Source organism: Pezoporus flaviventris, unplaced genomic scaffold, assembly GCF_033815535.1.
Source record: "Pezoporus flaviventris isolate CSIRO_AGI_PZ_B2104156 unplaced genomic scaffold, CSIRO_AGI_Pfla_v1 ptg000002l, whole genome shotgun sequence".
Lineage (NCBI taxonomy): Eukaryota > Metazoa > Chordata > Aves > Psittaciformes > Psittacidae > Pezoporus > Pezoporus flaviventris.
Genome location: NW_026892550.1, coordinates 89,287,330 through 89,301,157, shown reverse-complemented (window position 1 = coordinate 89,301,157; position 13,828 = coordinate 89,287,330). Strand labels below are relative to the sequence as shown.

The 13,828-nt window shown below is 41.8% G+C and overlaps 1 protein-coding gene across 2 annotated transcripts in view; it reads right to left on the bottom strand.

The window, feature by feature from the left end:
- The window catches only part of STAB2 (stabilin 2), an 82,382-nt gene that overhangs the window by 55,014 nt on the left and 13,540 nt on the right, over positions 1-13,828 (bottom strand). For both annotated transcript variants that reach the window (XM_061444999.1, XM_061445000.1), the window contains exons 8-16: positions 12,199-12,395; positions 11,006-11,139; positions 6,467-6,600; positions 4,601-4,683; positions 4,000-4,149; positions 2,505-2,648; positions 1,664-1,726; positions 1,453-1,572; positions 1,020-1,073 (exon numbers count right to left, since the gene is read on the bottom strand). In XM_061444999.1, the coding sequence (XP_061300983.1) occupies positions 1,020-1,073; positions 1,453-1,572; positions 1,664-1,726; positions 2,505-2,648; positions 4,000-4,149; positions 4,601-4,683; positions 6,467-6,600; positions 11,006-11,139; positions 12,199-12,395 (1,079 nt within the window). The remainder of the gene's footprint in view (positions 1-1,019; positions 1,074-1,452; positions 1,573-1,663; positions 1,727-2,504; positions 2,649-3,999; positions 4,150-4,600; positions 4,684-6,466; positions 6,601-11,005; positions 11,140-12,198; positions 12,396-13,828) is intronic.

Genomic DNA, 13,828 nt, shown 5'->3' with positions numbered 1-13,828 from the left:
ACTGCATGTGAAGAGCTTGTTGCCCAAAAGATATTAATTTTTCTTCTAATTATAGCAACTATTCTAAGTAAAGTTATCACCCCTCCCTAAAAATAGCCCTGTTTGCATCCTTAGACCACTGTGCAAATGGCAGTGCTAATGTCTCATGAAGAGACATGTGGATCTCATGCCTCTGCTCCCTGTGATCCTGCTCTGTGCCAGGAGTGACCTCTGCCTTGGACGCTGAGAGCAGGGCCTTTTGCTAAGTATACGAGCACTTCCTTCCCCATCCTGTGGTGAGGATGAACTTCAGCCTCCTCTAACCTTAGTTGCTGGTGGTGTTGCTGGGTTATGCTCTTTGTTTTCAGCAGAAAGGAAGAAACAGAGGGCTTACTTAGGCAACGGCAAAACCACCTCTCTCTGATAAACAGAAGACTAATATTAGCAGAATAGGTTCAGAGAGAGCTTGATTTTGATAGCAACAAGTACTTTTCCTGCTATTCATTCCTGCAGTCCTGCCAAGCTGACAGTATCCCCTGACAGTGATTCTTGCTCCACAGCATGCTAAGGCAGTGGGTCTCAGGTTCAGAATGACTGTATGTATGCATTATCTATCTATCTATCTATCTATCTATCTATCTATCTATCTATCTATCTATCTATCTATCTATCTATCTATCTATCTTTCCCACTCAGGTTAAGTCCCTATCACCAAATGGTATATTTTAAAGTGAAAATAGTTACTTGCAATTAACACACTAGTGTGACAAAACACAGTTTTAATTTGCCATGATTCAAGGACTACCCTGTGACTTCTAGCAGGGTTTTATTTTCATTAGTGACATCGAGGTGAAAGGTTTGTGTTCTCTGTTCTTGACCTTTATGCGACTAACCTTAATAAAGACAGAGGCATAGCTGTCCTTTGCAAGCTTACCATGCAGCACTGAGTAGAGGTTGTTCTTGGAAAACCTCTACCTTTAGAGTGGCAAAGGGTTTGAAAATGCCCTTACACCCTGGGTCAGTAAAGCAGCCATGCTCACCTCTGCATTGGAGACAATGTGGTATCGGACCAGCTCCAGCAATTTCCATGAACCCTACCAAAGCAGAAAAGAGGCCATTTTAGCCCAAAATGAGTGACACAAACCTGGCTGGCCTGTTGAGAGGACAGGGGGATAAGAACAACATCACTAGTTGGTGCATCAGAGGTTTTGGAGCTTTGCCATGTGGCTGTCTGGACTGTGCTGTGCTGTCAAGGCAAGAGCAGGGGAGTGGGCGCCTGGTCTGGGGGATCATCATTGCTTTATAGGATGTGAGACCCCAGATTCTGTTCCTTTTAGGTGTTGCCTTGATCTTTAATTGATCACTTCAACCTCGATCATAGGAGCTTAGCTTAGATGAACACTGGACAATGTACATATGCATCTGCTATGTATCTAATATCTGAGAAAGATTTGTGTTGTAGAAGGACTGTACCTCTGCAGAAAGCAGGTAATCCAGAACGTCAGCTTTCATATTGCTCAAAGCCTCGTTACTTGGAACAAAGACTGTGTAAAGCCTGTTGTCCTGCTGTAAATCCATTCCCAGGCCAGTTTTCTGGTTTGGTGTAAAAAGAAAACGAAATTATATACTAATATTGAAGAAAAACTGAAAACAGCTCTTTAGAATTGCTTTTCTAGCTCCTTACCTCTATCAAAGATGTAAATTGGCTGTATCTTCCATTATCTTGAAGTACTGACATTATGGTTTCCTGAAATATGATGAAATTAAGATTTGTTTTAGTTGGGAAAACAGAACAAACCCCAAGCCTTATAAGACGCTTTCTGAATTACTATACGAGTCTCAGATAGTACAGATTGAATCCATGTGGATTTCCTTATTGTTTGGGTGGTTGGTGGGGTGTGGAAGTGTCTGAGTTGTAGCACTTGTCCCAGGACTATACTTGATTATAGTTAGTTTGTCATTGTCCTGAAATACTGTGTAGTCACAGAACATACAGTGTGTATGTGTGCAAAGTGTTTTTAACTCTTCATTCCCAATAAGAAAGAACAGAAAAATAAACTATTTGCATCACCATATGAAGAAGTGAACTCTCAAGGAAGCATGCTAAGCAGAGCACCAGACACCCCAAAGCATCCAAAGTTACCAGTTTTTATAATATTCGTCTTTGAGGGTGAGGGATTGCTAGTTTGAATACAAGTCTTGCCTAATATCAGTCCAGATGTCCCTCCTTTTAGTGTGTTGTTCTGGAATTTGGTCAGATGTGTTGCGACTGCAATGAGGAACCACTTAAATGCAGTGAGAACAACCAAATCCTTCACAGACCAGCTTGGCAGAAGAGGGAATGTCTGTTTACTGGGGAAACTGTGACAGCACCTTCCACTTTGAATGGTGCTCCTCTGAGCTGACCCTACAGTGGCTCAGTAGAGTTTGTCCAGCTGCTGTCTGTCATCTTCCTTGTCATTCAATTAGTGTGAAACTATTTTAAAAGAAAGTCTGACATTGAATGTATGTAGCTTATGACTCACCTCTTTGTTGCTTTCAAATGTTGGCTCCACATTGTCCATGGCTTTGTCAATAATGTGCAAAATCCCATTGGAAGCAATAATATTTCCCTGCAAAAGTTTTCCTTTCCTCCTCCCTCCTTGGATTGTAATTCTTAACTTATTATCCTGAAAGAAGCCAGACAATGGATAGTGAGCTCTTTATTCTGAAATGACAACAGAATGAGTATGCCTGTTGAATAACATCTAGCATTCCCATTGCCAACACCTGGGCCATTTAAATCTGGGGAGGCTAAAGGTTGCTTCCAATTCCTATAAAGGAAATGGAAAAATTTCCTTTGGCTTTGAATTAGGATCGTGTTATTTTGTTCCAGGACAGCAAAGTTAAGAGAAGCAGGGACAGGTTCTCTGTGAAAAGCAGTGTACCTAAAAGGGCTCTGATGACTGCTAGTAATAAAAGTCTGCCAGGAAATGATTTTAAACATGATTGTACTAAAAGGCTCAACTCCTGTAATCTTAAGGGACTACAATCCATTTCCTTATATGTATATTCAAAATAACAAAATGTTGCTGATTCTGCACTGTACCAAAGCCTGCAGGAAACTAACAGGCCTCAGACAGCAATGATATTTTCCTGTTACAAATGGAGTGTGTACTCATTAAAGAAATAAAATAGATCTCTTGGATGCTACTGATCTACTGCAAAACATGAGAAGTACTTGATTTCAGCCTTTACATAGGCCCAAGTCATTAAAGAACATTCAATGGACCAAGAACAGTAACTCTACATTATAAAATCTAGTATATCAGTTGTAGAGAATAAATTTTTCAGACAGTGGGATCAGACTTCCCTGGAGCTCACTGACATCAAATAAGCTGGGCTAGAGATGAACTTTACTATATGTTTTTTATGATTTACTACTGTACTAGGTTAATGGCTGGACTCTGATCTTAAAGGTCTTTTCCAACCTAAAGGATTCTATGACTCTCTATGCATTTTATTGATGCTGAAGACCTCCATTTGCTGCATCAGTCAGAGGATGCTGATGCTCAATGGGAGGTGGGAACTGCAGTGCAGTTAGTGCTCACTCTGTGAGCTGTGCACACAGGTTTCCAGCATAAGTTTTGAGCTTTTTTTGACCCATGCCCCCTCTTATTTCACTTAAGCTCTCTGTGCTCTCTTAATACCTGCCCTCCCTACCCCCAGCTCTGTTGGTCAGGTTTAGGATGACTTAATTTTAACAAGCATTTTTAGAGCAATCTGTGTTAGGCCTCTGTGTCACTCAGTGTTGTATTTCTGAAGGTAATTTTTGCTTTCTCTGATTTTAGCAGGAACTTTGATGTTGGTGGTGTTCCAAGTTTCACTTGAACTCCTCGTGTTTCATGGCCACAGCTGTATTTTTTCATAACCTAGCAGCTACCTGCATCCTGATATCTTGCTGCAGAAAGACCTTTCATACTCCTCATTGAGTGAGCAAAGAGTGGCATTCTTGCTGAGGTAGGCTGGAAGGCCACTTACCTTTTCTCCCTTTGATATCTCTCCTGGCTTGCCAGTCAAAGTATATATGACATTAGTATTATTCAAGCTACTGGTGTTCAGTTGACCAGCAATTACATGGAGTTTCACAAAGTACTGTGCTTTCTCTTTATTATTCAGAAGATCTTTTATCTAGAAAAGCAGGAGAACAGAGATTTATTTCAATGCACGCTTCATCTAAAAATTAAAAATAAAAATATCCTGGTGAATGCTTTTTTCCCCCCTCCCATTATATTTTATCCCCCTTAAATAAAAAACTACCTGTAGTCTCCCTGCTGAACATTTGGATCTTAATTCAGCCCCTCTCTCAACCGAGTGATAAAAACCTGAGCGTAGCTGTGTAAGACAGTCCAAAACTTACTAGAAGCCTGACTGTGTTCTACCCTGACTTGCCAAATTGTTTTGCTTTTCTTTCAAGTAGAAAAAGACAATTCTGGTCCCTATATGTAAATGTACCCAGAAGTATACTAGAGCAAAGAGCTCTTCTCAATCTGTTGAATCAAAACACTTTTAACACAGATGAGATTTCTGAAGGAGCTAAATCCCTGCCCCTGATGTAAACCCCTTTCTCTTGTTTACTTACATTTGCGCCTTTGAGCCCCTTGTTTGTCGGTACAAGGACAGTAAATGGTCCCAGAGTACTCAGTGGCCATTTGTAGGTATTTTCTTATAAGAAGGGAGAAGGGGGGGAGAGAGAAGAAAAGAAGTTAAAATGCCTATTGAAAAGATCATTGGAGGAAGGGACTGTGTATTCTGTGGGGGGTATAGAATACTGTCATGATTATTAAATGTTAATGTAAGATTCTAAAGTCTGAGTCATTAAAAAATAAGAGGCAGATAGGATGTGAAATCTAGCTGCTGCTGCTACATTTGACACAGGATGTGGCAAAACAGTCAGAACGCTTCTGGCAGCCTGGATTCTGTGTCAGGCAGACAAGGGCTGTGGACATGAAACCAGCGTTTCTTTGGAGATGTGCCTTAAGAGAAGATGGCCTTCTGATTTAAATCAATTTAGCCTTCCTAGGGTGAGGGTATGCTGCTGATAACCTGCTGGTAACACAAATGTCAGCAAACACGCAGCTAGTCATAAAAACTGATGCACTGAATATTAATTAAAGTTGTGTTACCCAGATGGTATTTCTGATTCCAATACAGTCATGTGAGACCAACGATACTGCAGCTGAAGGCATTAACTGTTTCTAATATTCAGCTCTTTCTCCAGGGGCTTAAAATCAGAACTGAAAAAATCTTTACAGTCCTTATAGGTATGTTATGGCAGAGAATATATCTCAAAATTAATATGCTGTATTATAAATCAATTTGGACTAGTCTGCTGTATATTCTTAGCTTTTGAAATACATTAATGTAGAGTAAATGTATTGTAAGATAACCTGTGTGGTTAATGTGTCATTGCAGCTTCTGGCTAGTAAATCAAATGGTACATATATGTCCAAAACTTAACCAAAGAACATGAAATTGAGATTCTTGTTAACAAAAAGTGGCACTGAGCATGCTGAGCACTTTTTAGATGCATAAGGAAAAATGCATAGAGAAGCTCCCACTGAGCTCTCAGTGCTGAGGCAATGGATTTCACTCTTCAGTGCTGAATCTGAATGTCACTGCTAAGTTTTGTCCTTGGTCAGCTATGGGGATTCTTAATCCCTTTTGGTCAGGAATTCAGGATCTTTATTTTAATCATAGGGCACAGGGAAAAGGACCAAGAAAATTATATGAAGCAGGAGGAAGTTTTTCATATGTACACATTTAATGGAAAAATTCATCTGTATTGTAGCAGTGTTTGTCCATAGCCATGCAGCAGAAGAAGACAACAGTTACGTTATTCTCTTTACAAGGTGACTGCAATAACTTAAAAAGGCTGAAAGCCGTGAGCCCTGCCAGGGGTTCCATCTCACTTCTGCAGAGATTTTGGATATGTAGAGAACCCTCAGCTATGCCTGAGATGCTCTAGTTGTGGGTCCTGGGGGTGATGGGGACCATGGATGGCATCAGTCTCTTTCATTTGCCTCTCTCCTCTTTCTTGGTGAAAGCAATGTAACTGCTGATAGCTGGGGACCTGGGAAGAGAGATGCAGCTGGGCATCCGGATGTTTTTGTTGGACTTCTGTGTGTTGTTCTAGATCAAATCTCAATTATCTAAATTAATGAGGGCAGGGAGGAAGAAGTAGTGGGATGATCTCATTTATTCCAGTATGGGGCAAAACCCACTGATGATACTGAATGATGTGTAAGGGGTTGTGGGAATATGTTTGTCACTTCTGCTTGTAAATTCCTGTAGATTGCATGGCATGCTACACAAAGGCAGCTTTAAGTGGTCAGGGTGAGTCTGCAGGGAGTAGCACACATGCTGTGGCACCTTCCTATGGTGAGGAGCACTGGGACAATATCAACTCACCCAGCAGGAGCTGACTCTGCTGCGCATGTTCACTTACCCATGAGTGATAAGGCAGATGTTAGCTTGCCTTGCCACTGCCCTCCCACTTCTGCGTTCAGGTCTTGGAGGCGCTCCATCACGTTTCCGTAGCACACAAACCCATTCCCCACGGAGCCCCCCTGGCATGTACACCTGCAAAGGGATTGTCATTTTAGCTGCATGCTGATACCCCAAGGTGTCATCGAGGCTCACTCTAAACCTGTGCCAGCTGTTTTTTAGGAAGCTCCAGTGCATTTTAGTTGTCTTTGCTTCTGCATGCTGTCAAGTGCGTCAGTGTGTAGAGCAGCCTGGTGGCTGCTTGCCTGATGTGATGTCCTTCTATCAGCTGGCCCAGGAGGCAGTGGTGTCTGCCTTGCAGGACCTCTTTGAGTGGGGGCCATATGACACCTCTGGCAACCTCACATCTCTGTATGTTTCTGGAGGCCGGAAAGCCACCAGATGGGCCTGCCTTGTGGGTGATGAGAGGCTGCGGCATGAGTGTATGGGATGCCACAAGGATACCTGCACTTTATTATCTTTTCTTCTAAAGCTGCTGTAGCAGAAAATCTCTTGCTTTCTCAGATGTATGCTTTATGCTGCTGCTGTCTCTGTACTGGAAATAGCAGCTCATCTGTAACACTCTGGCTGTCCCCTGGGGACTCCAGCCTGTGAGAGGTGTCAGTGACCTATGGTTGACACAGTCCTATGTATGTCCAAAGCAGATTCAGGTCACGGTGCCTGAGGGAGGGACAGGCAATGCCTTGAGATTGGGCTCAATGGCCTCACTGCCTTGGGATGGGCTGCATATGAAGTAGCGTGTTGCATTCAAGGCAAACTGTACAATTTATGGCAGAACCACCACAAATGTCAGTCTGACATTTTCTGTTTTATGAGGGAGGGAACATGCCTCATGAAAAAGGAACATTATGGCCATGAAAGCCCTCAGTGTCATGAGAGAGCTGGGGAAGAAATTGTTGGTTGTCAAGGTGATTGACACATACTTGCTATTAGGTGCTGATGGGTACAAATGGTAGCGCATTTCAAAGAGCAGCTAGGACTTGAGTGTGCCTTGGCCTTGTGTCAGCCTGACTGCTCACCAGGAGAAGTGGTTAGTACTTTCTAAAGCATCTGAACTCCTCAAGCCTGCCTCAATGTGAAGGGCCATCAATACCTGCTGATTTTGCCAATCTCAGATCTTTCTATTGCAGTCTTCTGAAAATGAGCCCCCGCTTGGCTGTGCTTGGGAGACTGGCTGGAGGTGTTAGCTCAGTCATTTACTCGTCTTCAGTGCTAAAATTAAAGCAGTCACTTGTCAACACGTAGTGTGCACAGAAAGAAACCCTTGCTATATTTAGGAGGCTAAACAACTGTATGGTATGTGTTGTCAAACATTGGCTTTTAATAGGGCCCTTCCTAATATAGTCTTCAGCATGCTCAATATTCACATGAGCCCTATCCATAATGATGCATCTCTCTGGATAGGATTCTGAAGGCATGGCTAGAGAGGCACATTGCTCTACACAAGCAAAAGATGTTCTATATATAGCTAATGACCTTGTTGTTTGCGTGTGCTGGTTGTTACAAACACACATCTGCCACTCACACCCCACAGCAGTATCAGTCTGATGCCAAATCGTCTCCTGTTTCCCACATATGGTGTCTACCATAGCTGTTTCTCTGATGAAAACAGCACTAATTGAAAGTCCCCATAGTTCCTGCAGGCTGGGGGACTGCATACAGACTCAGAGGGATACTCAGATTTGGGCCAAGAGACTCAGCCTTTGATTCCTTCTGGTCCTGGGTAGAAATATCACTCTAAAAGCATCTTAAATTTTCAGGATACAGTTCTAATGATATTTTTAAAGGGTTCTCTTGGGAAGAGGGTATGACTGTAGATAGAGCCTGGATTAATAGGTTAGGGCTGGGACAGAGGAGCAGGTCCTCCTTGGGAGCTGAATAATTTCTTCTGATAGGGTAAATATTGCTTTATAAATGTATGTAATGTAATGTATTCACTTGGAGTATTGTGTGCAGTTCTGGTGTCCTCAACATAAAAAGGACATGGAACTGTTGGAACAAGTCCAGAGGAGGGCCATGAGGATGATCAGGGGGCTGAAGCACCTCCTGTATGAAGATAGGCTGAGAAAGTTGGGGCTGTTCAGCCTGGAGAAGAGAAGGCTGCGTGGAAACCTCATAGCAGCCTTCCAGTATCTGAAGGGGGCCTATAGGGATGTTGGGGAGGGACTCTTCATTTGGGACTGTAGTGATAGGACAAGGGGTAAGGGGTTAAAACTTAAACAGGGGAAGTTTAGATTGGCTATAAGGAAGAAGTTCTTTCCTGTAAGGGTGGTGAGGCACTGGAATGGGTTGCCCAGGGAGGTTGTGAATGCTCCATCCCTGGCGGTGTTCAAGGCCAGGTTGGACAGAGCCTTGGGTAACATGGTTTACTTCAAGGTGTCCCAGCCCATGGCAGAGGGGTTGGAACTAGATGATCTTAAGGTCTTTTCCAACCCTAACTATTCTATGTGTACAGGCAAGACTGAAAAGAGATGGCAACTATCACTGCTTCAGCTTACTCAGGAGGAGAACTGCATCTCTCTGGAAAAGAGGAGCTCAGCTATCTGTCTCCACTTTACCTAAATACTTGTATAACAGAGTTTTTGTTTATGAAGCTATAATTTCTATGTTGAAGACATAGAATAAAAATAAGAGTGGGATTAAAAAAAAAGAAAATAATTGAGTTTAGTTGAGGGAAAGTCAGTTCTACTTGGAAATCAGAGAGGTCATGGTCTAATATGCAGTGTAATACTGCACCAGTTGAAGATTTGTAGCTTCTGGGCAAGGCTGAACATAATTACTGTGCTGAAGCAATGCCATAGAAAGTGTCAGCACTCACTCAGGGAAGATCTATATGGGAACAGAAAATAGAGACAATCTTGATTTTCCAGGAGGTTGCCATGTTATGTTCACAAACCAAATGTTTGCCTTATTTACATCTTTGTCTGTACATGAGGTTTACGTCTGTACAAATAATTTGATCCTGGAGAAAGTAGAAGTGACTGAAAGAGGGAAGATAACAGCACAACTGCATCTTTAAAAAAAACCCAAACCTGGCCTCTGTTACAGCTTTGTGTTTCAGAAGTAAAAATCCCCACCAAAAACAAGCCTTCCCAAATATATTTAAAGTCTGGGGTGCAGTCAAAATACATTAAGTGTTTGTCACTTATCATAATTTATTGTGCCCACATTTATCAATCAATGTTTTTCTTTGTAAAGTTCCTCTTTCATAAATATATTTTCCATAGTTGGAAGCTATCCAGTATAATTTCAATATTTTTCAAATATATAGGTTTAGTTTGATTTGAATCCCACTGCTTTCTTCTGTATTTGTTTTTGCCATTAAAGGTCATTGAATGAATGATGTGCAAAGCATCTGGAATGCTCGTTTTCCTCCCCAGTCATAAATATTTAATTTTCCTTTTCTAAAATTCTCAAAACTTCCTCAGCTGTAGAAAATTGAGTTGCAACAGTGGAACAGTGACAAATCAGGAAAGAAAGGTCCTGATTTATGTGATGTGGAACTTCAAGGTAAATTTTCAACTCATATTGACAAGTGTGGTAGTATATGATACTAGGGATAGCATAAGTATATATTAAGTGCAACTAGAGGGTAATATACTACCCTCTAGAAATAAACTAGGGGATATTTAAGGTAAACTTGTTTGAAATGCACAATATCTTACACAGAAGTGATGTTCATATTACACTGTAAGAGAAAGCTGCATGATTAAGCAAGTACTGGCAATAAGAATCCAAATTCTTTGGTTTAAGATAGCTTTGTTAAGCTTAAGCTTAGTGTTAAAACCGAGTTTCTACATCCTAACATCTGCGTAGCAAACTTCTGTGCAGGAAAACAAACTCTGCCAGAGGTTTTGCATTATCCCACGTGCTTGACTAGAGGCTTTGAGGAATCTGCTGAGGTTGGTGTTGCTTTCACAGCATGGGGGTCAGATTCCCCACTTGTATCTGTATTAGTATACTAAAAAAGAGCGAGGGCTGCAGCTCTGTCCCGTGATAATTAATGCTGATTAATTTTTAGCATGCTGCCTGGCATGTTTCTGGCACACACCAAGTAGCATTTACCCAGGCAGTGCCCAAGCACAGTTGAAGGGATAACGTGTGCCAGGAACTGCTGCCAAGAGGCAGTTACTCTGTTTTGGAAGAAGAGGAGGCTTTAGCTGTGAGCCAGATGCTGGATGCTGGCTTGCCCTGAGGAACAGAAAAGAGGCCTTGGTCCTTTTTATTTACTAGTGTAGAATTGACCTCTGAGTGCTATAAAAATAAAACTTAGTAGGTATTAGCAGTTGGTCTGATTTCATCAGGCACTATGCTAATTGTCTGACCCTAACCCTATTAAATCTTGTGATTTGTCCCTAATAGAGAAACTATTGATGATGACTTCAGGAGGTGTTCATCCACTGGATTTGTTTTAGCAGCCTGTTTACTAGTGGGAGGAAGGGGAAATTGGGTGAAACCTTTAGTAAGCAAAAAGACTCACGTAATCTGTCCTGGTGCAGCCATTGAGCATTTAGCTTTTTTATGGCAGGTGTTGTTTGTTTCACAGATGTCCGTCATGCTGCATCCTTTCCCAGCTACAAAGTTTGTATAGTGCTCCTTGCATTCACAGTGGGACTAAATTAGAAGGATGGGAGATGGGAGAAGAAAATTAGGTGTGCACAAATTGTAGATTTCGGCATACTTTCTGGAACAAAGGTTTAAAGACAGTGAGCTTTAGTTAATCACCCAGTGAGTTGAGATACAAGTATAAAGCTTATCCACATTTATACAACTCCCTTCTAGGTTTTATCCATTCAGGAAAACTGTTGACTCTAAGGTAAATTTCCTTCAGATAAAGTCCTGTAGATTCACTTTTTTTTTGACCAGAGAACATTTAAAATCAGTGGGGGTAGGTCAAATTTGTATCTCCGTTCCACAGTTTTCTGCCTCTTAAAATGAGTGCCAAAGCATACTATTAATGAGTGAGGTGTATCAGAACTACCTTTTACACACCAGCCATATACAGGTCACTGAGGCACCCCTCAGAGAAGCAATTTATATGAACTATGTATATATGAATATATGTGAACTGCAGGATCACCCTGGATGACCAAGTCCCTTTTTGGCACTTGAGGGTGTCCAGGCAAAACAAACAAACAGTCTTTGAAGTCTTGCTTTCCTGATAGTGAAATGTGGCTTTACAGACACAAATCTGAGCCAGTTCCCAACAACATGAATAAAATGCAGCCTTTATACAGCACCTTTCATCAGGTGTCCACAAAGACACCCGATTACTTCTTTCTTAAATACACTAACTTTAGGCCTTTATCTGGTGGTACCGGTGTAAGGAATCTATTGGTCTTACAAGCGCCCTGTGGTAAGAGAGACAAAATTTAACTGGGAAAATTTCATTTCAGTGTCTTCATTCTGGAGAGGCAAATCTGAGCTGAAATATCATAGGAAAAAGAACCCTGTTGCCATTCCCATTTTCAGAAGGGAAACATGGTATACATAAATTGAGAAGAGAGATAGACTGATTCACTCCTGGTCAACAGTAGGACTTATGCCAAAGCTAGGGTTAGAGCTTCATCTCTGCGACCTGTTCCCGTTACCTTTATGGCTTCTTTTTGGAGAGAAATTATTATCTTAGGCACTTAACAGAGGAAACATCTGGGGCATTCATTCAACACTAACCTTTCCTGGACCGTCATATATACAAATAGTGGACTCTGCAGGGCAATTCCCATATGTTGCTTGACAAGGGTCTACAGGTAAGCAGACTTGACCATCCCCTTTGTAACCTTCTTGACAGGTACACCTGTGCTGATTTGGTCCGAGGTAAATGCAGTCAGCATTAAGATCACAGACCTTTTTGGAGCATGGGTTGACAGCTTGTGAAAAAAGAAGTAAATGAATTATTGCCTGCAGTTCTCAAATTGAAGACAAGGATTTGCCAGAGCACCATCATGTCAAACAAAGCCTGGGTAGACTAAACTTCTCATAACAGCCAAGTCCGAAGTATTGCGGCGGCATGAAGACAGAAGGGAGGAATGTGTTTATGCTAACATAGCAACTAGCTGTTTGCTTTTTGAACAGAGATGATCTCTTAACTTGGGAAACTGAGTTATAAACAGATTACAACATGTAATGTGCTCATTAAAGTATCACAACTATTTCCTGTTCTGTGGTGGATTTTAACTAGAGAAGGTCAGGTAGGTGACAGAAGGTCTACACAAGCTTTAAGCCTGTGTTAGATCAGTTGGAAAATATTTCTTAGTACAATAGGCATTTACTGCTTTCTTTCCGGTAATTAAACAACATAATGTCATCTGTTCAGCAAGTACTTCAGTTGAGTATTCCACACTGCTGTGGTTTCAGGACTAAACTGGAAGCTACTTCCACAGGCCATTTTTATCGAGGCTATGGAATTATTTGTTCTTGTTCAAAATCCAGCAGTGCTTGAAGAACATCTTCTCACACCTTTGTGTTCACCTTAGGATATAATTAAGCACACACTGTAGCTAGAAAGTGGCAGGCCCTGAACTCACCTAAAAGGTGGTGCTGCTCACTGTCTTCCCCTCTCCTCCACCCTGTGTTCCCCCTCAGATGGGACTGAGAAACTTGGCAATGCTCAGTTTCATTCTTTCAAGCCTTCTCTTCTGTTCTGGTGTGAAATCGTGCACACACACATATGCACATGCTCAAATCAACTGTAAGCAGTGCCACCTCCAAGCTGAGTCTGGGGCAGCCAGTCCTATATCCCCACTTACATACTTAGCTGTGCTAGAGCTGCTTGTCCTCTGCTTCCCAGCCAGTCAAATATAAAAGACACTGGCTTAAACCACAGGCAACCCTAGTGTCTAAAGGTACTGGGAGAGAGAATGAACATTCATACAGACTGCATCAATATAAACCCCAAGAGAGGCAGGGATACTAGCATCCTCTGCTGGTTGCTGCAGTTTGTGTCTTGATTGTCTATGCTGCCTGCTGCCTGCTAGAACCTCACGTTCCCCGAGGACTGACTTTCTAACATCTTGCTCTTGGATGGTGTTCAAGCCTATTCAAAGAGGATTACACCACAGCTAGGACCAAGAGGTCTGAATGTAAATATTTCCAGATGGAAGAAAAACGATTGAATCTGTGGCCTGATCCAAGACAAAATTTACTAAATAGTGCTTCTAGCATCAGATGCAACCATTTTCTTCATTGCAGTTGATCTAGAAAGAAAAGCTGATGCTCTAAGACTAATGTAAACAGTGGAAAGAAAATCTGGACTCTTGTAATACAGCTAATTTGAGCATTCAATGGCAAGTTGAGGAATCTA